The sequence below is a fragment of the Triticum aestivum genome, chromosome 4B (assembly GCF_018294505.1).
Source record: "Triticum aestivum cultivar Chinese Spring chromosome 4B, IWGSC CS RefSeq v2.1, whole genome shotgun sequence".
NCBI classification, from domain to species: Eukaryota; Viridiplantae; Streptophyta; class Magnoliopsida; order Poales; family Poaceae; genus Triticum; species Triticum aestivum.
Genome location: NC_057804.1, coordinates 578,513,773 through 578,538,425, shown reverse-complemented (window position 1 = coordinate 578,538,425; position 24,653 = coordinate 578,513,773). Strand labels below are relative to the sequence as shown.

The 24,653-nt window shown below is 46.4% G+C and overlaps 2 protein-coding genes across 2 annotated transcripts; one reads left to right on the top strand and one right to left on the bottom strand.

The window, feature by feature from the left end:
• Nucleotides 1-22: 22 nt before the first annotated feature.
• Nucleotides 23-7,293, bottom strand: LOC123093371 (tubulin--tyrosine ligase-like protein 12). Its single transcript, XM_044515329.1, has 15 exons — nt 6,924-7,293; nt 6,020-6,277; nt 5,588-5,712; nt 4,688-4,889; nt 4,401-4,523; nt 4,024-4,280; nt 3,618-3,725; nt 3,410-3,551; nt 3,151-3,313; nt 2,151-2,308; nt 1,707-2,030; nt 1,533-1,607; nt 1,236-1,305; nt 1,004-1,161; nt 23-471 (listed from the first exon to the last, which is right to left on the bottom strand). Exons 1-15 carry the CDS (start codon nt 7,224-7,226, stop codon nt 322-324), a joined length of 2,616 nt encoding a protein of 871 aa, XP_044371264.1. The 5' UTR covers nt 7,227-7,293; the 3' UTR covers nt 23-321.
• A 7,344-nt stretch (nt 7,294-14,637) lies between these two features.
• Nucleotides 14,638-18,661, top strand: LOC123093370 (2-hydroxy-6-oxononadienedioate/2-hydroxy-6-oxononatrienedioate hydrolase). Its single transcript, XM_044515328.1, has 4 exons — nt 14,638-15,537; nt 17,855-17,950; nt 18,054-18,121; nt 18,230-18,661. Exons 1-4 carry the CDS (start codon nt 14,785-14,787, stop codon nt 18,369-18,371), a joined length of 1,059 nt encoding a protein of 352 aa, XP_044371263.1. The 5' UTR covers nt 14,638-14,784; the 3' UTR covers nt 18,372-18,661.
• The last annotated feature ends 5,992 nt before the right edge of the window (nt 18,662-24,653 follow it).

Sequence of the window (24,653 nt, the reverse complement as noted above, 5' to 3'; positions counted from 1 at the left end):
AACACATCCTTGAGACTTCCTATTACTCTGGTAAACTATTGCAATACTCTTGCAATGGCATGGCATTGTAATAATTTGCTACTTGATATAGTTCAATCTCATATGCATGCAACATTAGTATCAGAAGCAGCAATATTTATCAAGTAACACAAGCAAATCCATCTTAAGCTTCATTCACATGAATACATGATCATATCCTGACACAAATGCAGTTCGTTGATGCATAAGCGTACAAGAACCCTTGATCATATCATGATGCAAGGACATTGGTGTTACAACAGCTCTTGGTATTCGAGGGAGAAACGGCTCTTGACAAGATGATTACAGTGGTGACACATTCGTCAAATCATCGAGAAAGAGGCAGCCAAACACCGTGTTGAAAAAATCACTGCCTCTGATGGGGCCTTGGCTTCCAACGAGAGCTTGTGTGTCATATTGGCACGCCCTCGTGCAGTCCGGGCAATATGTCACCTGCAGTTCATGGTGAAGTGGTGAGTCGCTGGAACATGTGAAAATAGTACCAGGCATCCCAGTTCAAATATACTCCCACAACCTGATGTAGTTATTTCGATGGAACATGTGGAAACATTACTAGGCAACACGGTTCAAAATGTTCTCATAACATGAAGTAGTTATTTCGATGGAACATGTGAAAACAGTACTAGGCAACCTGGTTCAAATATATTCTTATAACATGACGGTGGACATCCCGTCTGCAAGAAACTGCCGTGCGGAAGTTCCTGTACATGGATGACAGCACTTCACTCGTACACTTAATTAGTTTCCATAATACTACTATCGTGCCAAATGGACCAAGGAAATGCTACATCAAGAATATCTGGATTGGCATGGTGATATGCATATAAGTGCTTTTCTAGCTTGAATGGAACAAGCACTAAGCTATAACCATGCACCGTATCACCCTAACTGATATGCACAGGCTTAAACAGGTTTTATTACCAATGTGCATGGGCTGCAGTTATACAAAGTAGTTGAGGCATACCTCCAAAATCTTTGGCTTGAATTTATCATCAAGCATAACATCAACACCATAGATGGCCCGGCAGAATGAGTTCTGCATCTCAGGATGGACAGCTGAGGCTGACTCAAAGACACGCCTTATCATAATACGTATGCTTTCATGAATCTCCAGCCATTTAACTGAAATTTTAACAATAGATTAGAAACCTAAGACACCTCTATACAAAAGAGGGGGAATGCAAGCTGTTGTAAACCTTGGTGCTCCTTCTCAAACGCCTTGACGAACTCTGGAGTATTCATATGGTTCATCCTTCCATTGTAGTTCTGGACGGGAAGAGAAATTAGGGAGCTAGATTACACTCCTAAAAATTTATTACCAAGAAAAGTTTACGGCTGGTCACTATATGAGCATACAGCTAGGGTCTATAAGATATAATCAGTATTATTATAACAGGAGATACAATACAACATCAACAACCTTCTGCACAGCTGACATTCATGATGTGATATTATAAAGTGACACGTATAACATTGGTGAAATTTGATCTTACCATCACAGTGAAATGGGTCTCGTACTCAAAAAGGCTAGTTTTCTCCAAAGTGTACTGATTGTTTGCTAACCTGACCTACAACAAGGAAAAGATAGATGCACAAGAGTCACTGGATATAATCATCAAGTAATGGGCACCGATATTCACTAAGTATCATTAAACTTTCAGGCATACCCAAAAAACATCACAAAGAAGTATATCCAAAGGGCATATACTGCGGACTAAAACAATGTACCGAAGATCAAACTTTCTTCCTTGGAAAAGTGCAGGACACTCAATATACTTTTGGCATATCTTGGGACCCGTCTCCATAAGTCTGATGATAGCAGATAGATCACCACTGACAGTGGTATCAATTGTTCTTGCCATATTCCAAGGCTTCATGATCCATAAGTTGTCCTTACCATCCCGTTTCCTCACAGAGTAATCACCAATTAGTTGAGACAAATGGGTCTCTAGGTTATATGTAGGTTGAAGCCACTCAGGTGAGCCCCATGCCTGTAGGAGTTCATCTTAGTTTTCAGATGCCGCTAACATCAAAGGTACTGAATTCAAAGCAGTAAAGCTATGCCGGATGTTTCTTAAAGAAGGCATACACCAAACAGCTCAGTAGCTCACCCTGTGGATAGTATCCGCTAGGTGGTGCTTCATGACCAGACAAGCCTCAAAAGGAAACTGATTCATGTATTGTTGGTCTGTGAGACCTAGTGAACTCTTTAATTCAGAATCAATTTGCATGCCTGCCCAGATGATGTCTGCATCCTTCGGATCAGTTGCTGCAGGAAAACAAGTTAGATGTGAACGAGGAGCTAATTTCCTTTGAAGCATATGTTGCAGAAATAATGGAATACACTATGAATCGCCATGACTCTACAAGCATATTAAATGGGCCAATAAAACTAGGTGGCATACAAATAATGTCTCATTAGAAGAGTATGCCAAAAATTAGCACAACTTCAGTTTTGTTCAGTTCACTGACAAATATTACAAGATACTCCCTCCGTTCCAAATTACTTGTCGCAGAAATGGATGTATCTAAAACTAAAATACATCTAGATACATCCATACCCGCGACAAGTAATTCGGAACGGAGGGAGTATTATTCACCAAGCCATAACCATTATTTACAACTTAAATAGTAAACTATTAACTACTCCCTCTGTTCCTAAATATAAGTCCTTCTAGAGATTTCAATATGAACTACATACGGAGGAAAATGAGTGAACCTACGCTCTAAAATAGTCTATATACATCCGTATGTAGTTCATATTGGAATCTCTATAAAGACCTATATTTAGGAACGGAGGGAGTATATGATAGCAGAGTGCTATCATGAGGTGTACACTAAATCAGCAAAAGGATATAATATTTATTTATCCTTCTGTAAAACAAAAAGGTATCACGACCAGGTTTTCATGTTCTGTCTTTGCTTTCCACATGAACAATATCCCAACAAAAGGAGGACAAGTGATGAAAGGAAGGAAAGGAAATGGACTGCGGGAACCACAGGGCAAAACTTTGCAGGAACAATAGCCAGGGTGCATCCCCATCTAAAAATCAGTCGATCCTGAAAAAACAGTTACAGACAAATAATAAAGCAGGACATAGCTTTGCTTACTGAGAACAAACTCTGGACGTGTTAAGAACTCCTCTACTTGGGGTATATCAGTGAATACTCGAAGTGGACGGCCATCACTTGGAAGTGCACTTTTGGTTGAGGGCGCCTCTTTTGTAGGACAAATAGTAGTTGACTGAAGCTGCTCCTGGTACTTCCTGAATTCCTATGAAGTAGCCAGAAAGCAAGAGGGAACATAAGACTAATTCATTGGGGTCTGTGTACAGCTCAAACCAGTCGGTATTGGCATGGAAAAAAGCACCTGAATAAAATACTTCTCTGGTGTGTGGAACCAAGCTGTAAGCCTAGCTGAGCGTTGTTTGTCTTCGCCAATACCAAACAAGAAATCTCGGGTACATTCTTCTCCAGTATGAACATCACAAATAGGCCACAGAATTGTGTAACTGAAAATATTGGATATTAACAAACTAAATAATGATAGAATGTTCCTACAATTCAAATGTCAATACCTTATAGCAGAAGCTAATTTTCCTTCTGGCATGAACAAAAAAGGAGATATCCTAAAGTTTGCATCATCACTATGGCGCATCGCTGAGCCCAACTCATCCATGACATACCTGCACAAATAACCAATCACGAAACATATAACACAGTAAAACAAGCAAGTGTGTTTCATGTCCTAGCAGAATGTTTCTCATTGTCCAAAAGTGAAAGCAAACATATTTCCTGGATGATCTAACTGGATGGATTTAGTATTACATAAAACCCTACTCCAGCAGTAGGTGTTAGACAAGGTCATAATGTTAACATGATTCTTTCTGAGCGAATGCTTGCAGGATTTAACTACACAGTAACTAAATTTACACCAACCACTCGTCCAGAAAGGGATGAAAAAAGATTGCAGCAATGGCATACCAAATGGGTGTTTCATCAAACTTTTCTTCATCGGCAAGCCGGTATGTCATAAGATACAGCCACATTGCACCAATAACTCTTTCAGCCAGGGATTCTTCAGGTGACCATTCTGGAACACGTGGTCTAAGTGCAGAGTCCACTACATGCTTAGCGTTCTCGACTATAGTTGACGCATTGACACCATTCAGCAAATTTATATTGGGAAGAGACTCAAGAATGGAAATCGCACTGTCTCCAAGAGGGCCAGGAATGTCTACCTGTCAAAAGATAATCACTTTCCATTTAAAAGTTGATAACACTCATCCTAGTCTAGAAAGAAGACGGGAACTAAAGATAAGAACAAATTTCTGAGAATTATGAAGTTTCGACAATGATACCTCCAGCTCCTGTAACTGTGTAAACCCACTAAATAACTTCAAGAGATCATCACCAGACATTTGGTCCAAAGGATTGCCACGGATGTTCAACTTTGAAAGAGATGACAGTTTACTAGAGAACACCTTCAAAATTAAAAATGTAGTGAGGAAAATTGTCAGTACCTTTTCTGAGTGTACAGTTCTGACAAAACGATAGCTTAAACTTGGGCAAAATGATACAGGTAGCCTTTTTGTGACGTCGTGTTTTAAAATTATAGATAACCAATTGTAGGCATTAGGTATCTTACCTCAGGTAGTTTGTGGATGGACCTATCAGAAAGGTCAAGGGTCACAATATTATCCAATGATATGTTTCCCACAGACAAACAGGGATTTTCTGCTCCAACCATATCTCCGCAGAAACCTAAAGCCCACTCTCTAGCTTTCCTTGTAAAATGTGAATTGTAGATTTCCAATTCAGGAAGACCATCAAGAACATCTTTCTCAGTGCTGTCAACATCAAAAAGATACTACAATGACATAACAGGACTTTACAACAATATTACCTGAAATAGACATCAAATATAAGTTCTGAAATATTTCAACTAGTCAGAGTGTTGTTCACTTGCTATTTGTTAAAGCTGAGTGTTGCTCACTTTCTATTTGTTAACGCCCAGAAATTGCACATCTGTATCGTGTTGTTTTTACCACATACATGCAGCATGACCAATACTATGAACAATGCTCTACGTTTTTCAGATAAACATAATTCTGCACCCCAAATTATCATAAGCCAACTTTTACTAACCCATCCATGCATACATTCCAAACACAGGGTTTGGCTGTAAGAACACAATGAATGAGTCAGAAACTGGCCGGCGCCGGGCAGGTTTACTTCTTCCTTTCGAGAAGCCACTTTTTTAGTATGTTCCATCCGTATTTAAGTTCATCGTGCCAGACCGATCATTTGATGAACTACGAAAGTAAAATTTGTAGGTTATCATTTGCAGTAGCTCTACAGTCCGACACTCAGTGGCAAGCATTATACCGTTTGAAGGCAAATATGTAGTTACTTTCTTAACTCCATACATCAGGATCACTATTTTTTTTCATGGTTAGACCTATAACCAATTAAGAACATGGAAAATATGCATAAGATAGTTTACAAAATAGATAAGATAAGAAAATATGTAAAGCACAATTCTGACCATTGGTTAAGGATAGGGTTCTCATTCAGCCAAAGTGCCTTTAACCTTCCACACTTCCCGATTTCTCGCATTACTTTTTCTGGATCCTGCAGCTTGTTTCCCCATAGATTGAGGGCTACCAGATTCTAGTGAGAAAGAAAGGAAAGATCAGTTTCAGGAAAACATCAAATACAAACCATAGATCATTCAGAAACAGTTCTCCCGACAAATAACATAGAAGAACAGAGAAAAGCTCTTCTGAAATGAGCTTTGGCATTTAGAAGAGAAAATTTGATATTCTTTTCATCACAAATTAAACCAGGGAATCGTCAAATATAAACATACACACTGCAATATATTACTACTATTATACTTATATGAGATCGACCATATATACTATACTGTACCTTACAGGCAATAGCAACTAAAAACATATATGGAGAAGAGTCAGACCGGAAAATTTGCAGATAAATCCAGTGCCACTAACATATCATCATCAATTCCAAGCTCCTCAAGCTCCAGCCATGCTGCAAAATAACTTCCCCTCTCCTGGATTCTAGCTTTTTCGTTCTCCAGCACCTGCAAGACATGCTCCAAACCCCCACCATTTTCACTGCCTTGCTCATCTGACTCTTCGACCTCAGTTTTCCTATCCAGATCCACGCACATTAGAGCTGCCATTCTCTCGGCCAATCCTGGTACTTCACGTAGCTACAAAATCACCAACACACAAAAATGAGATCACTCATGGATACACTTATTCCTATGCCGGGTCTAAAGTGAAGTAGTACAGACACAGGAAATCAGAGAAAAACTTAGAGAGTCTCCATAATCTAGACTTCTCGGTTTCTTAATCGGTGTCTATCTTACTAAGATGCTGGTGCAGCTTAAGGTGCTGGTGCTCCACCCCGCTGTTTGTCAGGTCAGCACGTATTGCTAGTAATTGATGTGGAAGAAAACAGTACATACTTCTTAAGTCATTAACAACCCTAAAATGACAAAAGATGCTCGTGAGAAGAGGAGATCAACAGCCAAAAATTAGAGCATTTTAATCTGGATGGAATTCTAACCACCACTCACTTCGCTAACTTGAATCACTAATTTACAGTATAACAGCGTCAACGATCAACAAAATCAGCAAAGGTCACTCCCTAGACAATGTAGAAAAACTGGATAATAGCAGGACCTGAAACCCCTTGTTATCAAGAGCACATATAGATTAAACCAGAAAGTTCAAACCAAGCAAATGGTTATACTACTACTGAATAGCATCACCAGTTACACAGCTCCCAATCTAGTTGCTTCGAAATAAACTAACACGAGCAAGTCATACTAGCAGGCATCAGACAAGGCGAACCTGCTTGAGCGCATCGGAGAGGCGGAAGGACCACGCATGGTCGACGAGGAAGACGTCCGACTCCCCCCTTAGAGCCGTGTCCGAGGCGAGCACGAGGCGGCGCTGCCTCCCTTCCTCGCAGGGCTCTACGTAGAATCTCTCCCCGCCGTCGAACACCTCGGCGGCGAGCTTGTGGTACAGCCGCCGATGCAGCGACGGCGGCACGCCGGCCGCAATCAGCAGGAACTGGTGCACCCGCGCGAAGTCCTCGAAGGTGCGGATGCGATCATCGCATGGCGCGGGGGCGGCGGCAGCGGGCGACATCGCGATAGTTCACCGCGTCAGGCGCGGCGGCGGCGGCGGCTGGGGGGGGGGGGGGGGGGGGGGGAGGGTTTAGATGTTTCTTCACCCCCAAATGGAGGAGCGGGCTACGTGTGCTCCGCCTGGAGGCTGGACCGTGGAGATGCCGTAGCTTTACGATTCGTGCTGACTCCTGTTTCCTGAGTGAATGGGTGGACACTGGACAGTATATGTTCCTCGTTTCGTTCTTCTACAAGTGTTTGCAAGAACTGCCTCCGTTCCTAAATATTTGTTTTTTTGACATTTCAAATGAACTATCACATACGAATGTATGTAAACATATTTTAAAGTGTAGATTCACTCATTTTGTTCTGTATGTAGTCATTTGTTGAAACATCTAGAAAGACAAACATTTAGGAACGGAGGGAGTAGTATATATTTATGTGAGGTTAAAAAAGTATATATTTATGTTTTTTTCTTGAATAGGTATATATTATGGTTCTCGTGATGGTATGATTAATTTATGCTGAATTCGATCTATACTAGTTATGCAAATTTGAAATATTTATAGGATACCCTCGGACACTACTTAGTTCAATCAAATGACACGATTCTGATAATTCAGTTCATTTATTTGAACTAAAAAGGGTCAAAGGGTACCCTCAAGGTTTCAAGCTTTGCTCCCTATGTACGGGTTTATTAGGCCCTCTAATATTTTGAAGTTTAACCATACATTTGTATAACAAAAAATGAGTTATATGTAACATAACTAGTGGGTGCCATTAGAAACTTCGTTCGGAAATTAATTTAACAATATAATTTTTATGACATATGTCACATGTCGCTTATATTTTGCACATCAAGTTTATAGCAAAGTTGATTCAAAATACAAAGGTGCCTAATAAATCCTGACGGAAGGAGTACAATGACAACTTACTGATAAGGCCATACTTGGGCGTTCTGATTCGGGTTTTGGCACTTGTAATTTTTTACATGGCTATTTTTGGCGAATAACATACGTCATGATCTATGTGATTTTATCTTTTCATCATTCTGATATCCATGACAGTTTTGTTCAACATAGAAATAGACAAATCCATTAATTGTCCCAAGTTTGATTAATATTGGGCGTGTATGATGTACATGGACATGATTAATATTAGGATTTTTTTCATTCATATCATACTTGGAAGACCAAAGTGACATTAAATATTAAAAATTGCATCTGCTTGTGCACAAAGGTGTCATTCTTACTAAGGATATAGCAAAAACGTAGTTGGCAATGTAGCAAACAATGTTGTTCTGTGATCAAAAGGAAACATTTCATCCTTTGTTTCTTGCTTGCCCTCTCGCCAAGTTATTATGGCTTGGAATTAATGTGGCTTTTAATTGGCCTCCATCTATGAGTATGTCAAATATGCTTAGTAACCGGTTGGGTGGGGTTGAGTCTAAAATGAAGGCATGAATCTATGTGGGTGTGGGTGTCTTGCTTTAGGCTATATGAAATTATAGGAATGATTGTGGTTTTAACTGAACAAAGGTTCGTAATTTTATTGCAACCTATATACCGAGCTACATTATGGATCCATACATGGTCCTTAATTCACCATGCAAAAGTACGGGAGCTTATGATCTATGAGTGCAACTAATAAAAGATGGTAACACGGGATACATACAACCGGTTTTAATGGCAGTCCAATAGTAGATGCTATGTGATAGATTGTAGTTGTTTTTTTATTTTCGGTTTGTACTCTAGTACTAGATTGTGATGTTTGAGTTTTTTCAAGAAATGGATGTGTGCACCGTAATGCTGTTGAGGCCAAGGTAATCCTTCTTTTTTCAAAAGAAAAACAAGCCTGGTTTAACTCTTTTAGAAACATAGTGCAAACGCAAACGCTCACAACACACACGCACACATTCACCCCCGAACGCACACATGTGACCTTACCTCTATATCTGTGTGTAAGTTCAGTAATTTAAACAAGGTCTAAGGTTATTACATCAAAAATTCTGCTTAAGGAGGATATCGGGATTATGCAACATGCATAGGAAAAGCCTGCCTCAACATTCAACCATGCACAGATAAAAATACACCTCTACATGCAAACATGCATGACAATTTCTACTATATTATGCTATTTATATTTAATAAATATTTTAAAACTATACAATTATCAAACACGATATATCATATGTATTTTTACTTCTAGGTATCATAATATACTTTTATTCGTCTTTTATACAACCAAATCTCGTTGAAATATATTAGAAAAAAATTTGCAACAACGTGCAAGGTATCATCTAGTTCAAGCAATTTATGGGCCAACACACTAAGCTAGTCCCACAATTTAACTCTCAGGCTATGTTTGGTTGCTGGGGAGAGAAATTCCAGGGTTGAATAAGCACGGGTGAAATATTCTCGACACATTGAAATCCACGAGGCATTATCTCACCACCATTTGGCACTTCAGGGGCCGAGGTTCCCTGGCTTCCATGAAGAAAAGAAAGAAGACCAGAAGAACAAAACTCTCGTCTTCAACCTCAGTGTCGCATGACCGATCTAGCGACACTCTTCTTCAAGCTCAGCTTAACGAAGCAAATCAGCACCGCCAGCCGCCTGCTCCAAGGAAGGGATGAATTTTTTTATTCAATTTTACCAACAAGTAGATGGGGAACTCACACATGCTAATCACAAATTGCAGCTCCAGCCGAGCTAGCAATGGCTGAGCGCTCAAGCTCGTTTATAGAGAGGGCTTGAGGTGGGGGCAGAGGGCAGACTGGCCGGAGGGGAGAGGGGAGAAGGAAGCGGGTGGGCAGTGGACACCATCTAGATCTTGCGAGAGAGAGAGAGAGGGGGGGATTGTTCCGCGAGTCGGGGTAGATTATTTTGAGCCCAGGGATTGAACGGGGATGGGGCAGGATATCCCTCTCCTCCGCAACAACCAAATGCATAGACAAGTAGCCCCGGATTGGGTTTCCACGGGTGGGAGCTGCCCAGGGAAAGGGCGGGGATCCCAGGAAACCAAATGAGCCCTCAAAGTGCATTCCTCAACAAAATAAAGGTATAGAGCTTACACATACATCAAATTCCATAAGCACTATAGGAAACTACTATCTCTGTCCGGAATTAGTTGGCGCTCGTAGTGAGTGTCAATTAATTTTGGATGAAGGAAGTAGATGATACCCCACACATTTTTGGGAGAATGTATCGCAACATATTTTAATAAGATTCGGTTGTTTGAAACATGAATGTTAGAGTATTAATATGAGAACTAAACTCAAATATATATGATTTATTGTTTTAATATTGTATAGTTGCAAAAAAGATCAGTTATAAATAGCATAATAGAGTGGAAACTAATATGCATTTCTGCATGTTGAGTTTGGGTTTTCCTATGCATCGTTTGCATATCGAGGTGAATCTTTTCTCATGTTGGCATGCTAAGATATCATGCTTGCATATTGAAAAATTTGTTAGTAGGGGCTAGCTATTAGATATAAAAGAGTAGACATCGCATTCTGAGAATGAGATATGAAAATCGGGACCCACATGCACATGCCATTGGAGATAGAAGTCGAGGCGAATTAAAGGTTCTAGATCAATACCTGCTTGCTGCCATTTCGAGCGATGTCATTATCGCTTAGCCTTGACACATCACTAGAAGGGTGGGCGCGCTTCACAGTGTTGTTGGTATCATGGAGATTTCATTAAAATGTTATCTGGTTTGGCGCATGGGGAGATGATGGAGTGTGTTTTCCTTTTTACAAAATGCGGTGTTTGGGTAGCCTCTTTTTGGCAGAGTGATTCCGTGTTATCTGCTAATCAACCCACACGCGTATGCGAAAATATTTCTTGTGTTGTTGGTCACACATACTATATTGATGTTACAGTGGCGCATGTTGACGATCATTGTACCTGTCAAAACATGAACCAAATACAAAATTGAACACCTCGGTCAAATGAGAGAGCTTCAAAAATAGGGATGGCACCATTTTCTCAAGGAAGCAGTCAGGGATGGACAGTCACTCCAATTTAGGTGTTAGAATGACTTTGCAGAAATGTGATGGGCCCGCGTCCTCATAAAAATGGTTGGAATTCTTCTTCCTCACTGAGGCCTCTTTCCGGCGCTGACGTCTGCCACTTCCTCGCCCTTTGCGACCTACTTGTCCTCGGAGGCTTGAGGCGGTCGCCCTTCAGCATTTGCCATCACCAACATTATCGATGACCGGCTTCCGAATAGAAAGACTGCAATGAAGAACTAAGCATGATCAATTGGATGTTCATGTAGCATGGACCAGTATCGACCATATATCGACATGGAAACTGACCAAAATCTAGCCCTATATTGACATGACAACTGACCAAAATCTGACTCTATATCGACATGGCAACTAACCAAAATCAGACCCCTATATTGACTACATATGGACGGTCAAATCAAACTCTTAACCGGCACCCTAAATCGAAGCCTAAATCAAACCCTAAAACCAAGCTTAAGCCAGAACCCAACTTGAACCCTAAATCTAGCTGTATTAACCCCTTAGTCTGTCCCTAGATTGAATTGTCGAAGTATAAATCCATGCCTAAATCGATGGCTACATCGTTTCCTAAATCAGGAAGACAAGGAATTACCATCATTGAAGAAGAGGTGGCGAAGGGGTGATGAAGCGGTGATCAAGTTCGTGGTCGCCGTCGGTGCTCCTCGTCCAGATCTTGCTGCCATCGATGCTCACCGCCAAAAGGGAAGAGTAGACGATGAAAGATTCATAATGGAGAGGGGGGGGGGGGGAGTGAGTGGTGAGGAGATTTATGGCGCGACTTCAAGGTGCAACGCGACGTCTCCCGCTCATCCCTGCGCGTACATACGCTTGCATCCGTGTGTCATCCTTGCGCTCGCTCAGGCCTGCCTCGCTGAAAAGGGTCAATTCAACCGTTCCTTTAGGGCGTGTTTGGTTGCCCGCATCGAGCCCAACCAGGCCCACACGGGAAGGGAGAGGCATGTTTGGTTGCCTGGTTTCACTGTTGGGCCTGCATCGCACGCTTCTTAAAGCAGCCCAGAGCCTGGCTCGCTGAAAACGCTCGGATCGGCAGTTTCTCGTGGGCCAGGCTGAGTGCGGTGCGAGGTCGCACGGGGCGGGTGCGAGGCGAGGGCGAGGGGGGATGGTGGGAGATGGAAATCTGGCGCGCCGTCCCGGCGCCAAATCTAGCCTCACCCCTTTCACTCGCTCACCCATAGCCACTGCCCCCCTTTCTTTCCTACTGCCTCACCACGGCGGCTGCGATTTCAGATCCGCGCTAGAGGCGGCGGCGGAAGAGGCGGCTGCGTTTGTGGTGGATCTGGTGCTCCCCTTGTTGTTGGCCATCGTCTGGTCGACCTAGTCTGTGCCATGGCTCCCCCTACGCCGTCCTCATCTCTGATGCTGGTAAGAAGCACCCCTCCCCCTTTGTTAGCTCAGCGGTTAGGACATTAGGCTAGGTGTAGGATCGATTTCCCACTGAACAAACCGTCAATGTCGACTAGGTTATGGAAGCATGAATGAGGCTGATAATCCAGGCAGCAGCACTGATTAGTGTGATTCAGGCATGGGTCATGTTCATGCACTAGAGAGTTGTTCGTTGTGCTGGGAGACCTTTGATCCGCTATGGTCCATTGTTTCACCGGGAACATGAGAGGATCCAAAATCTAAACTACATCTACAACTGCAATGACGTTGAGGCTCTGTGGATGCTTCAAATGAAAAGAGCACCATTTGCCAGGCTTGTCGAGACCTTCAGGAGTAGGGGGCTGCTACAAGGTAGCATCAACACCAGTGTCGAAGAGCAAGTGGCCATGTTCCTCCGTGATGTTGGTCATAACCAGAGGTTCAGGGTCATTCACAACACGTTCAGGAGATCAATGGAGACCATCTCTAGGTACTTCAAGTAAGTGTTTTTTGCTATTGGGTAGCTTAGAGGATCAGGAGACCATCTGGTCAGACTCCACCCAAGATTCGCGGAAGCCCAAGATGGTATCCATACTTCAAGGTGAACATTGACAATATACACTATTCATGGCTTGATATGATTGTATTGTTCAAGTTGAGCACTAACACAGGCTTGTGATGCCATTTTCAGGATTGCATTGGGGCAATAGATGATACTCATGTCACTGCCAGAGTTCCTAGGTCACAGTCTGCAGCATACAGGGGGAGGAAGCATTACACAAGCCAGAATATGCTTGTTGATGTTGACTTTGATCTGAAGTTCACATATGTGCTGGCTGGCTGGGAGGGGTCAGCGCATGATGCTAACATTCTCACTGATAGCATGAATCGGCCTGATGGGATCAACATCCCCGACGACAAGTTCTACCTTGGAGATGCTGGCTATGCATGTCGACCGGGTATTCTTCCACCCTTCAGGAAAACCAGGTAGCATCTCAACGAGTTCTCTAGTAGGAACTATCCTAGGACTGCACATGAGCTGTTTAATCTCAGACACTCCAGCCTTAAAGTAACTGTTGAGAGGGCATTTGGAGCTCTGAAGAATGGGTTTAAGATCCTGGATCAGAAGTCATTCCACCCATACTCCACTCAGGTTAAGCTAGTTCTTGCTTGTTGCATTCTGCATAACTGGATCCTCTAGTGGGGCTTTGGTGAACACGTGCCTGAGGAGAAAGAGGTCAAGCCTGACTGCGTTGTTAGCTCCGACCATGGTCTGAAGGCATTTGACAATGACGCTTGGAAGAACAAAAGGTTGAAGTGGGCAGAGGCGATGTGGCTTAACAGAGGTCAGTGCAGGATTTGAAGAAGATAGAAGAAGAAGAAGAAGAAGAAGAAGAAGAAGAAGAAGAAGAAGAAGAAGAAGAAGAAGAAGAAGAAGAAGCAACAATAGCAGAAGCACCAGCAGAAGCAAAAGCAGAAGAAGAGGAAGAGGAAGAACTGGTAGCAGCAACACCGATGAACTATCCCCTATTTAGCCAATGGCTCGTAATAATTTGAACTGTCATTTGATAGTAGTTAGGATGAACTGTCATTTGTTTAAGTATCTGGCCCTACATGTTCAGATTTTGTGCGATAAACTCACCACTAGTTAAAAAGTGGTGACAACACCTTATGCAGGTTGCAACCAAATGCCATGTCATATGTGTGCCTAATGCAATGCGGGCAACCAAACGCCGGATTGAAAACGGTTGTCTCATGCAACTAGGGACATGCAGGCAACCAAACTATGTGCATCTGGAATTTTTTGGCCTGCATCTCCTCAAACCGGCTTGATAGAGCCAGCCTCGCCGGGCCAAGACTGGATTTGCAATGTAAGCAAACACGCCCTTAGAGCTAAGCTCTAGGCAGCTTTGAGTTTCTTGCTATACCACGGGTCACGCCGCACTGCTTGATTTTGAACCCGTATCCGACTCGAGCTCAGCACGAGCAGTAGCACTAGTATACAACCAGAAAGAGCAAGAGCCGCATATATAAAAACAGTACGCAGAACTTCACGCGAGACACGTCGCGACTCCTCCGGATCCATCGGGGCCGCGCCGAGAAAGAAGCTGTGCGCTACAGCCTGCCCACCCAGCCAGCCCGCTCCCGCGTCGTCGTCATGCAAGCTCGCGCCGGACCGGCGGCGGCGGCCGGCGCCGCCGCGCTCGCCGCCGCGAAGCAGCACCCGGCGGCCACCTCGTCCCTCTTCGCGCTCCTCTCCCTCTCGCTGCTCCTCCTCCGGCTGCTCCTCCGCCTCCGCCTCGCCGCCTTCCGCGACGCCGCGCTCACGCTCCACCTCCTCGCGCGCCTCCGCATCCGCCCGGTCACCCTCCGCCTGCCCGGCCCGCACGCCACCACGCTCCGCGTCTGGTGCCCCGCCTCGCCGTCCGCCAAGCCGCCGCTGCTCCTCCTCCACGGCTTCGGCGGCGACGCCAAGTGGACGTGGGCGCGCAACCTCGCCGCGCTCTCCCGCAGCTTCCACCTCTACGTGCCCGACCTGGTCTTCTTCGGCTCCCACTCCCGCTCCGCCTCGCCGCTCCGCTCCGTGGCCTTCCAGGCCCGCTGCGCCGCGGACGCCATGCGGCTCCTCGGCGTGGGCCGGTACGACGTGGCCGGGATCAGCTACGGGGGCTTCGTGGCGTACCGGCTGGCGGCCGTGGAGGCCCGGGACAGCGTGGCCAGGGTCGTCATCATGACCAGCGGCGTCGCGGCCACGGTGCAGGAGATGGGCGAGCTGGCGGCGCGGGAGGAGATGGCCGTGGAGGACGCGCTGCTGCCGGACAGCGCGGCCGGGCTGCGCCGGCTCGTGCACCGGTCCATGCACCGCCCCCCGCCCTGGCTGCCGGACTTCGTGCTCCACGATTTCATCCAGGTCAGTACATACTACAGTATGTGTTTGCCCAACCTTTTTTGTAACTTTGATAAAAGTTACGGTGTGTCTATATTGTCTTTTCCTCGACGTGTCACAAACCATTATTCTCTTTTGAGAGGCGATCGACGTCAGACGTGTCACAAACTTACCACGACGGTTAACTTGTCTCTGACGATGCCAGTAGCTAACTGGAGTATTATAAGTCATCACGTGGTTTGGTTGCGTGTCGCGCGCGCGCTTGGTTTTGCCTAGCTAGGATCGCCACGCCAGCGCAGCGCTTGGGGTCCGGCCGATCCATGCATGGCGCACGCAGCAGGCAACATCATTTGCAGCTTGCAAGCATGCATTAGCGTATGGAGCGAGCGCGCGCGTGCACGTTTCAGCCGTACACGCAAGTGCTAGACCAAGCAGCAGGTACCACCTCTGTTGCTGCACTTAAGCCGGTCACGTGTGCCAACTGCCAAGACGTAGACGGAGCTCAAGTTAAGCCTGCGGATTGTAAACAACAGTAACTAGTCGATCACTCAATCAGTTCGCTGGGAGCACTCCGGAAGCCAGGGGAAGTACTCAGTATACTACAGTGGTAGATCTGGACGGACGTGTCGACCTCGTCGGTTTCCTTGTTGGGTCTCACCCGGCTGGGTCCGTGCGTGCGTACGTGGGCCACGTGCCGTACGTCGCCAGTGGCACCGTTGTGTGGCTGATCGATCCGTCCAAATCCAAAACGCTAGCGGACACCGCTACCGTCCACCGCCGCAGATCAAATCTGCGCTAGGAAAATGCCCCAACGATGTGGGTCGGTCGCCGGGCGTGGCTGACAGTGCCGCCAATAATGTATCCCCGACTTGATTACGATTCTCCCAAAAAAAAGGAAAATGCCACATTGATCCTGTTGTACTTGGGGATTAGGAGGCTAATTGGTTTGATACCAACATTTGGCACTGCCAATACTTGGCAATATCAAAAGTTGCTAAAAAGAAGTTTATACTTGATTAATAAGTTTATACTTGACCAAGAACTACGTTGTGTGGCTCTTTTTAGCAACTTTTATACTTGCCAAGAACTACGTTGCTAAAAAGAAGTTTATACTTGACATATAACTCATACTATTTAGTTAGTCAAATGGATGACCTAGAACTACGTGCACGCCCTATAAACCGAGACGGAGGGAGTAGCCAAGTTGGTACTGGCGTTAGTGAAGTACCCCATGACCCAATTGTGTGTAAACCTTGTACTTGATTAATAAACAAGGTTTACCACTAAAAAAAGAGGTTTTCGGAAGCCTGTTTAGCTTTTTACAATCATTTTTTCTAAGTATAATAGTTTATTCATGATTTTTTAAATGGACGTTAATTTTTTTAATTATACGTTGAACTTTTTTAACACATATGGAACAATTTTCGAATATATGCTGAACATTTTATTACTCATTAATTTTTAAAAATTCATGAACAATTTTAAATCCACGAACACCTTTTGAGCTTCATGAATATTTTTTATTTCTTGATTTTTTAAAGATTCCTGAACATTTTTTCAAAGCCAAGGACATTTTTGGGAATTAATCTTTTTGAATCATGATTTTTAAAAATTGATTGACATTTTTAAGGAATCATGATTTTGATATAGACGTCGTACATTTAACTAACCAATTAAGCCTCAAAGATAAGAGGGATTGTTTGGTTGGAAGCCTGGCAAAGATTTGTATGGCCTGGACCTTCCCTAGCCTGGAGGTTGTTTGGTTGATGCCCTGAATAAGCCTGGCGTGGAGCATTTTATGGTCATTAGCCTGGCTGAAGCACTAGGCATGGATGTTTGCCTGGCCCAAGCGCTCAAATTCAGTCTTCTGGCGCTAGCTTGGGATGCTAGCATCATTTTCCATTGGCCACTGTCCGATCAAGTCATATGCCAATAATTTTGCATGGGGCTTCCTTCATTTAATTAGCTAGCCGTAGACTGTAAATTTTGTTTTTGCCTAGATACATGTCCCTAGCATCGTTTCTTTCTAGGGTCATCAAACTCCTCCCTCTCCTCTTAATTACCCTGCGACATCAGATTTTTTGCCTATTTGGTTGCCCATGCATAAGATACGTGCTCGTAAACAAGTCGGTGAGCAGACTTCAGAAATGTTCTTAGTTCAGTTCTCTTAAAGCATGCTCGTAAATTTCAGTACAGACTCCAACTTTGCATGGAAATGTAGAAAGAGGTAACTAATAACAGAGCATCATGTCCCCGCCATAAAAAAAGAACACATCATCATGTATATTAATTTGGTGAACTTTACACCATTTCTGAAGTGTATGCCCTGTGTTTGCTGCAGCTGATGTTCGTGGACCAGAGAAAGGAGAGAACAGAGCTGCTGCAAGAACTACTCAGGAGCGGAGCCGGCATCGACCCCCTCCCGGCTCTCACTCAGGTCAGCCAGCCGCACATTCCAAGCAACATTGATCCATCATCACTTTCCTTTGGATGTTTTTTTTCTGAGAAATAACATGTGTGGTTCGATTTGTGCTCTGCAGAAAACGCTGGTTCTGTGGGGAGACAAGGACCAGGTGTTCCCCGTCGATCTTGGCTACAAACTGCACAGGTAAAAAGAACAGGACAGTGTTCCATGAATTCTATATACTGACGACATTGCTTTTCATTTCAACAAGATGTATAAGAATCGGTATGTGTTTTCTGTTGGCGAGTGCAGGCATCTAGGCAAGAAATCCAGGCTAGAGATCATCAAGGACGCAGGGCACGCGTTGCAGTTGGAGGGGGCCGACAAGGTCAACAGTTTCATCAAGTCGTTCTTCCTAGATGAACGGGATGAGCCAGAATTCGGCACAACCTGAAACTGAAGCCTGCTCAGAGCATCGGTACTCTCTGGAAAACATACACAGAGTTATCCCAGAGGCCCAAATGGTGCACTACATTGTAATCCTTTTAGGTATGTATAATCATGTAATGTAATGTGTAAAAAAGAGGAAGAGCTACTATGGTCTAAATGTCTGCTCAAAATATTGAAAAAAAGGAGAGAGATAGGGTGTGATCTGAATGCCTCCGGCCATTCAAAATGGGGTGGAATGGTGGCTCTGAACTTTGTTGTATATTTTCGTTAACAAGTGCGAGTTTACACGTTTTACGCCGTGTGTTTACTGCTTCACCGTGTTTCTACTGCATTTTAGAGGGTGTTCACTTCACTGGTCATAAGCATAGTAAACGTTTCTTAAACACTTTTGAAATGAATATTGATGATGGGCTAGAATTTGGGTGGGTTTGTGTAAGACAATAGAGTTGGGGGAACCGGCTCAACCCTCTAGGGTGGCCTATCTCACATATATATAACAAACGGGTACAAGTTACATCATACGTATATGTACGTATACAACTACAGAGACTATACAGTCTAACACCCTCCCTCAATCTTAGCCACTTCCTAAAGAATCTAGAAGGGTAAGATTGCGCCTACAAGTCTCAAACTGTGGAAGAGGTAATGGCTTGGTGAAGATGTCCGCAAGTTGATCCTTGGAAGAGATAAACTTGATCTGTAGTTGCTTCTGAGATACCCGTTCCCGTACAAAATGATAGTCCACTTCAATGTGTTTCGTTCGGGCATGGAATACCGGATTAGCAGATAGGTATGTAGCACCGATGTTATCACACCAAAGAATAGGGGACTGTGACTGAGATATTCCCAACTCCTGAAGCAAAGACTGTATCCAGATAATTTCTGCAGTTGCATTAGCCACAGCCTTATACTCAGCTTCAGTACTGCTACGTGAAACAGTAGCCTGTTTCCGAGCACTCCAGGCGATCAAAGTAGAACCAAAGAACACAGCATAGCCCCCCGTGGATCGCCTGTCATCTGGACTGCCAGCCCAATCCGCATCAGAATACGCCGAGATGACCCCAGAGGGATTCGGTCGAATGTGCAAACCATAGGACAACGTGAAACGAATGTAGCGCAAGATGCGCTTCACTGCAGACCAATGAGTATCACGAGGTGCCTGAAGATACTGACATACTCTGTTAACTGCAAAAGAGATGTCAGGACGTGTGATAGTCAGGTACTGCAAACCACCAACAATACTCCTGTACTGTGTCGCATCAGCAGAAGACAGGAGATCACCAGCAACAGCAGTAATCCTGTCAGTAGCAGACATAGGTGTAGTAGTCGGTTTGCACTTAAGCATCCCAGCTCGCTGTAACAAATCCAAGGAGTACTTCTTTTGCGTCATAATCAGACCACTGGACACAGAAGCAACCTCAACTCCAAGAAAGTAGTGAAGCCGCCCAAGATCTTTGACCGCAAAATCAGCACCAAGAGACCGAACAAGAGCATCAGCAGCCGACTGAGAGGAACTGACAAGGATAATATCATCCACATAAACAAGCAGATACATGGTAACTGCAGGCCTCTGAAGAAGAAACAACGAGGAGTCAGCAGCTGAGGATGCAAAACCATGAGCACGAAGGGCCGTCGCAAGACGAGCATGCCAAGCACGAGGAGCTTGCTTCAGACCATAGAGTGCTTTAGTAAGCCGACATAGATAATCAGGACGATCGGGATCAGAGAACCCTGGAGGCTGCCGCATATATACCTCCTCTTCGAGAACACCATGGAGAAAAGCATTCTGCACATCCAGCTGACGAAGAGACCAACCCCGAGTAACTGCAAGAGAGAGAAGAAGCCTGATAGTAGTAGGTTTAACCACTGGACTGAAGGTGTCTTCATAATCAAGACCATAACGCTGCCGAAAACCTCGAGCAACCAGCCGCGCCTTGTAGCGCTCAATAGAACCATCTGAATGCTTCTTCACTTTGAAAACCCATTTGGAGTCAATGACATTAACACGGGGTGGTGGCGGAACAAGAGTCCATGTCTTGTTACGAAGGAGAGCATGATACTCCTGCTCCATAGCCTCTCGCCAATGAGGTAGACTCAAAGCAGCCTGATACGTGCGCGGTTCAGAGGAAGGATCCGCACGAGCAGCAGCCATACAGGCAGCCAACCAAGCAACAGTCCCATCATGTCGCTGTTTAGGCTGAAAGATGCCACTGCGACTCCGTGTATGTGGTCGCTGAGGGAGCACAGTAGGTACAGGAGCCGGAGAGGACTCTGGTGATGATGGCGACGATGGCGAGGACAGCTCGGCTGACGACGGAGAGACCTCGGAGAGCGCCGGTGAGGGCACACCGGAGACCGGTGAGCTTGGCCCAGGCGTAACCGGCGAGGAAGGCCGAGGAAGCGACGAGGCCGGCGTGACCGAGCAAGGTGGCGAGGCCGGCTCAGAAGCCAGAGGCACCGAGGGCGGCGAGCAACGCAGCGAGGCCAGGGGCGCCGAGGCCGACGGGGCCACCGGGCTGCATGGCACCGAGGCCGGCTCAGGAGCCGGGTGTGTCGAGGCCGACGGGGCCACCGGGCTGCATGGCGAGGAAACCAGCCTAGGCGAGACCGGCCCAGACTCCTCTGGTGCGGTAGTCGCGACAGGCCGAAGCGGCGAGGCCGGCCCAGAGTCCATGGGCGTAGAAGCATGCGTCGCGGGAAGATCGACCGGACGTGCATGGGCACGGGGGCCGAGGCCATGCAACTCACCATGATCGTCGTGAGCCACTGGCGCCTCCAGAATTTCCAAGCGCGCCCCACGTCCAGTGCCTGCACCATGGTTAGGCAACAATATAGGAGAGTATGCAATATCATCAAATTGGTCAGCAGCAACAGAGGATGAATGCAAGGAGGGTGGTTCAACAGTGGACACAGGAAGCTTGGCAAATGGAAAAACATGCTCATCAAACACGACATCCCGGGATATGTAGACACGATTGGTGGGAACATGAAGACATTTGTACCCTTTATGAAGAGAGCTATAGCCCAGAAAAACACACTTTTTGGAGCGAAACTCAAGCTTGCGCTTGTTGTACGGGCGGAGATGTGGCCAGCAAGCGCACCCAAAGACCTTAAAAAAGGTATAATCAGGTTGTTCATTAAGGAGAACCTCAACGGGAGTCTTCATATTCAAGACACGAGTGGGAGTACGGTTTATGAGAAAACATGCAGTGGTGAGAGCATCACTCCAGAATCGAAACGGAACTGATGCATGGGCCAAAAGAGTAAGACCAGTTTCAACAATGTGACGATGCTTACGTTCGACAGAACCATTCTGTTGATGTGTATGTGGACATGCTAAACGATGAGCTATCCCAAGCGACTGAAAGAAGGAGTCGAGGTTGCGATATTCGCCCCCCCCAATCGGACTGAACATGAACAATTTTGTGCTTGAGAAGACGTTCAACATGTTTTTGAAACTGAACAACAATATCAAACACATCAGATTTGCGTTTAATAAGATAAAGCCAGGTAAAACGACTATAAGCATCAACGAAACTGATATAATAATTATGACCGCTGACAGAAGTCTGAGCAGGACCCCATACATCTGAAAACACAAGTTCTAAAGGATGTTTCACCTCACGACTAGACTCCGAAAAAGGAAGTTGATGACTCTTCCCCTGCTGACAAGCATCACACACTGCTACATCTTTATTACTTGACACACTAGGAAGCTCATGACGACGCAAAACATGACGAACGATAGGTGTGGCCGGGTGACCAAGACGAGCATGCCACTGTGACGGAGATACCCGAACTCCACTGAACACGCGAGCGACTGCAGGATGCTCCAGACGATAGAGTCCCTGGCACAACCGCCCGCTAAGAAGAATGTCCCTCGTGCCCCGATCCTTAATAAAAAGATCAAAAGGATGAAATTCACAAAGCACATTATTATCACGTGTAAGTTTAGGAACAGAAAGAAGATTACGTGTCACAGAGGGAACTCTAAGCACATTGCGAAGTTGAAGACTCCTATTTGCATGCCTAGTGAGAAGAGATGCTTGACCAATATGAGATATATGCATACCTGCTCCATTGGCAGTGTGGATTTTGTCGGAGCCGTGGTAGGGTTCGCGAGTATGGAGCTTGCCCATCTCACTCGTCAGATGCTCCGTGGCCCCAGAGTCCATGTACCAGTGAGGATCAACAGAGTAGGACTGAGTATGCCCCTGCTGCTTAGTGGACACTGGGCGATCCGCCATGGCCACCTGACGCGCAAAATTGCGCGTGTCCTTGCCATCATTGCCAAGACCCAGAAAGCTCTTCTGAAAGCGCTTGTGGCACTTAGAGGACCAGTGCCCCTCAATGCCACACAGCTGACATACGCGCTTGCCACCAACCCCCGGTAATGTCGCGGTAGGAGGGGGGGCCGATGCAGGCGGCGATGGCAGCCCCGAAGAGGCCCTGGATGAGGAAGAAGGGCGGCCACCCTTGGTGGCGGCGTTGGCCGAGAGGGAGCCCCCACTGGCCCTGGAGCGGCGCGACTCGACCCGCTGTTCCGTGAGAAGGAGGCGGGAAAAGACCTCATGCGCCATCATGGGGTTCGAGTTGCCCCGCTCGTTCATGATCTCGACCAAGGCGTCGTACTCCTCATCGAGACCATTGACAATGAACGAGTTAAACTCGGAATCGGTGAGGGGCTGGCCGATGGAGGCCAACGTGTCGGCAAGGCCCTTGACCTTGTTGTAGAACTCGGTGGCCGTAGAATCCAGCTTTTGACACTCACCAAGCTGGCGACGAAGCGCGGAGACACGGGCCTGCGACTGCGCTGCAAACGAGCGCTCGAGGATGGTCCATGCCTCATGAGAAGTCTTGGCGAAGACAACAAGTCCGGCAACCGCCGGAGTGAGCGACCCCTGGATGGAGGAGAGGTTCGCCTGGTCCTGCCCTGTCCAAACACGGTGCGCCGGATTGTAGACCGGGCCGTGCACGCTATCCACCAGCGCAGGGGGACAGGGGAGAGAACCGTCGACGTAGCCCAGGAGATAATGACTCCCGAGAAGCGGAAGAACCTGCGCACGCCAGAAGATGTAGTTGTCTGCGGACAGCTTGATGGTGATGAGGTTCCCAAAGTGAAACGGCGGCGGCGGCGAGGAGCCCGCGGAGTAGACTGCCGGAGGCGGATACACCGTAGAGGCAGAGGCCGCGGTTGCAGCCACCGTCGCGACCGCAGGAACAGATGACGAAGAGGCCGAGCCCGCAGCAGCAAACCCCGCCATCATGGCCGACGGGGGCGCCACCAGGGTGAGGGCCGAGCCCCCACCAGTCGAGGCGATCGGCGGCTGGCCCCCAGACGGGGCGAGCGGCACGTCGCTGCGGGAAGCGGGCGAGGGAGACGGGGCGATCGGCGGCTGGCCCCCACTCGGGGCGAGCGGCGCGTCGCTGCGAGTCTCGGACGAGGGAGCGCCCGCGGTAGACGGCACGATCGGGAGCCCCGGAGACGAGGAGAAAAAGGACCCGAGGCTCCTCGTCTCGATCGGGGCGGTGGAGACCGCAGCGGCGTCGATGGGTCGGGACAGGAGGGCCGCGAGAGAGGCCGGCAAGAAGCTAGCCATGGGGGAGCCGGAGGCGGCAGAGCCCGACATAGCTGGGGCAGCGGCGGCGCGATCTCAGGGACGGCGGCAGCGGCGCACAGACAAACGGCGGCGGGGTTTAGGGTTTGAGCGGAAGCGTGTTGACCTAGCGTGATACCATGTAAGACAATAGAGTTGGGGGAACCGGCTCAACCCTCTAGGGGTGGCCTATCTCACATATATATAACAAACGGATACAAGTTACATCATACGTATATGTACGTATACAACTACAGAGACTATACAGTCTAACAGTTTGCATGCAACAGCGACTTTGCAAGCTTGTTCATGAGTGCGTCTACGCCACGCCATGTCCTAGCTGGAACAAGAGTACTACTACGTAAAGTTGTTTTGTTTCTGTGTGGTTGCCTGCTGGCCTGCCTCACAGACTGTTTTCTGTTCTTTCCCGTGGCTGCAAGTGCACGTCGCGTCAAGCTTCAGGCCGCATCTTCTTAATCGTTGGGTGGTTCTTGCCTACACCAAATATACTTTGATGCTGATTTTGGGGTTATTTTGTTGCAATCTGCCCACTTGATGCATACATAACTTCACAGTTTGTATTGCACGCGAACGCAAACAACCTTTTATTGTTCTTCTTCTTCTTCTTTTGCCGAGTGCAGTGCAGTGCTTCCTTCCGGTCCAAAGAAACGAATCCGGAATCTTCCACT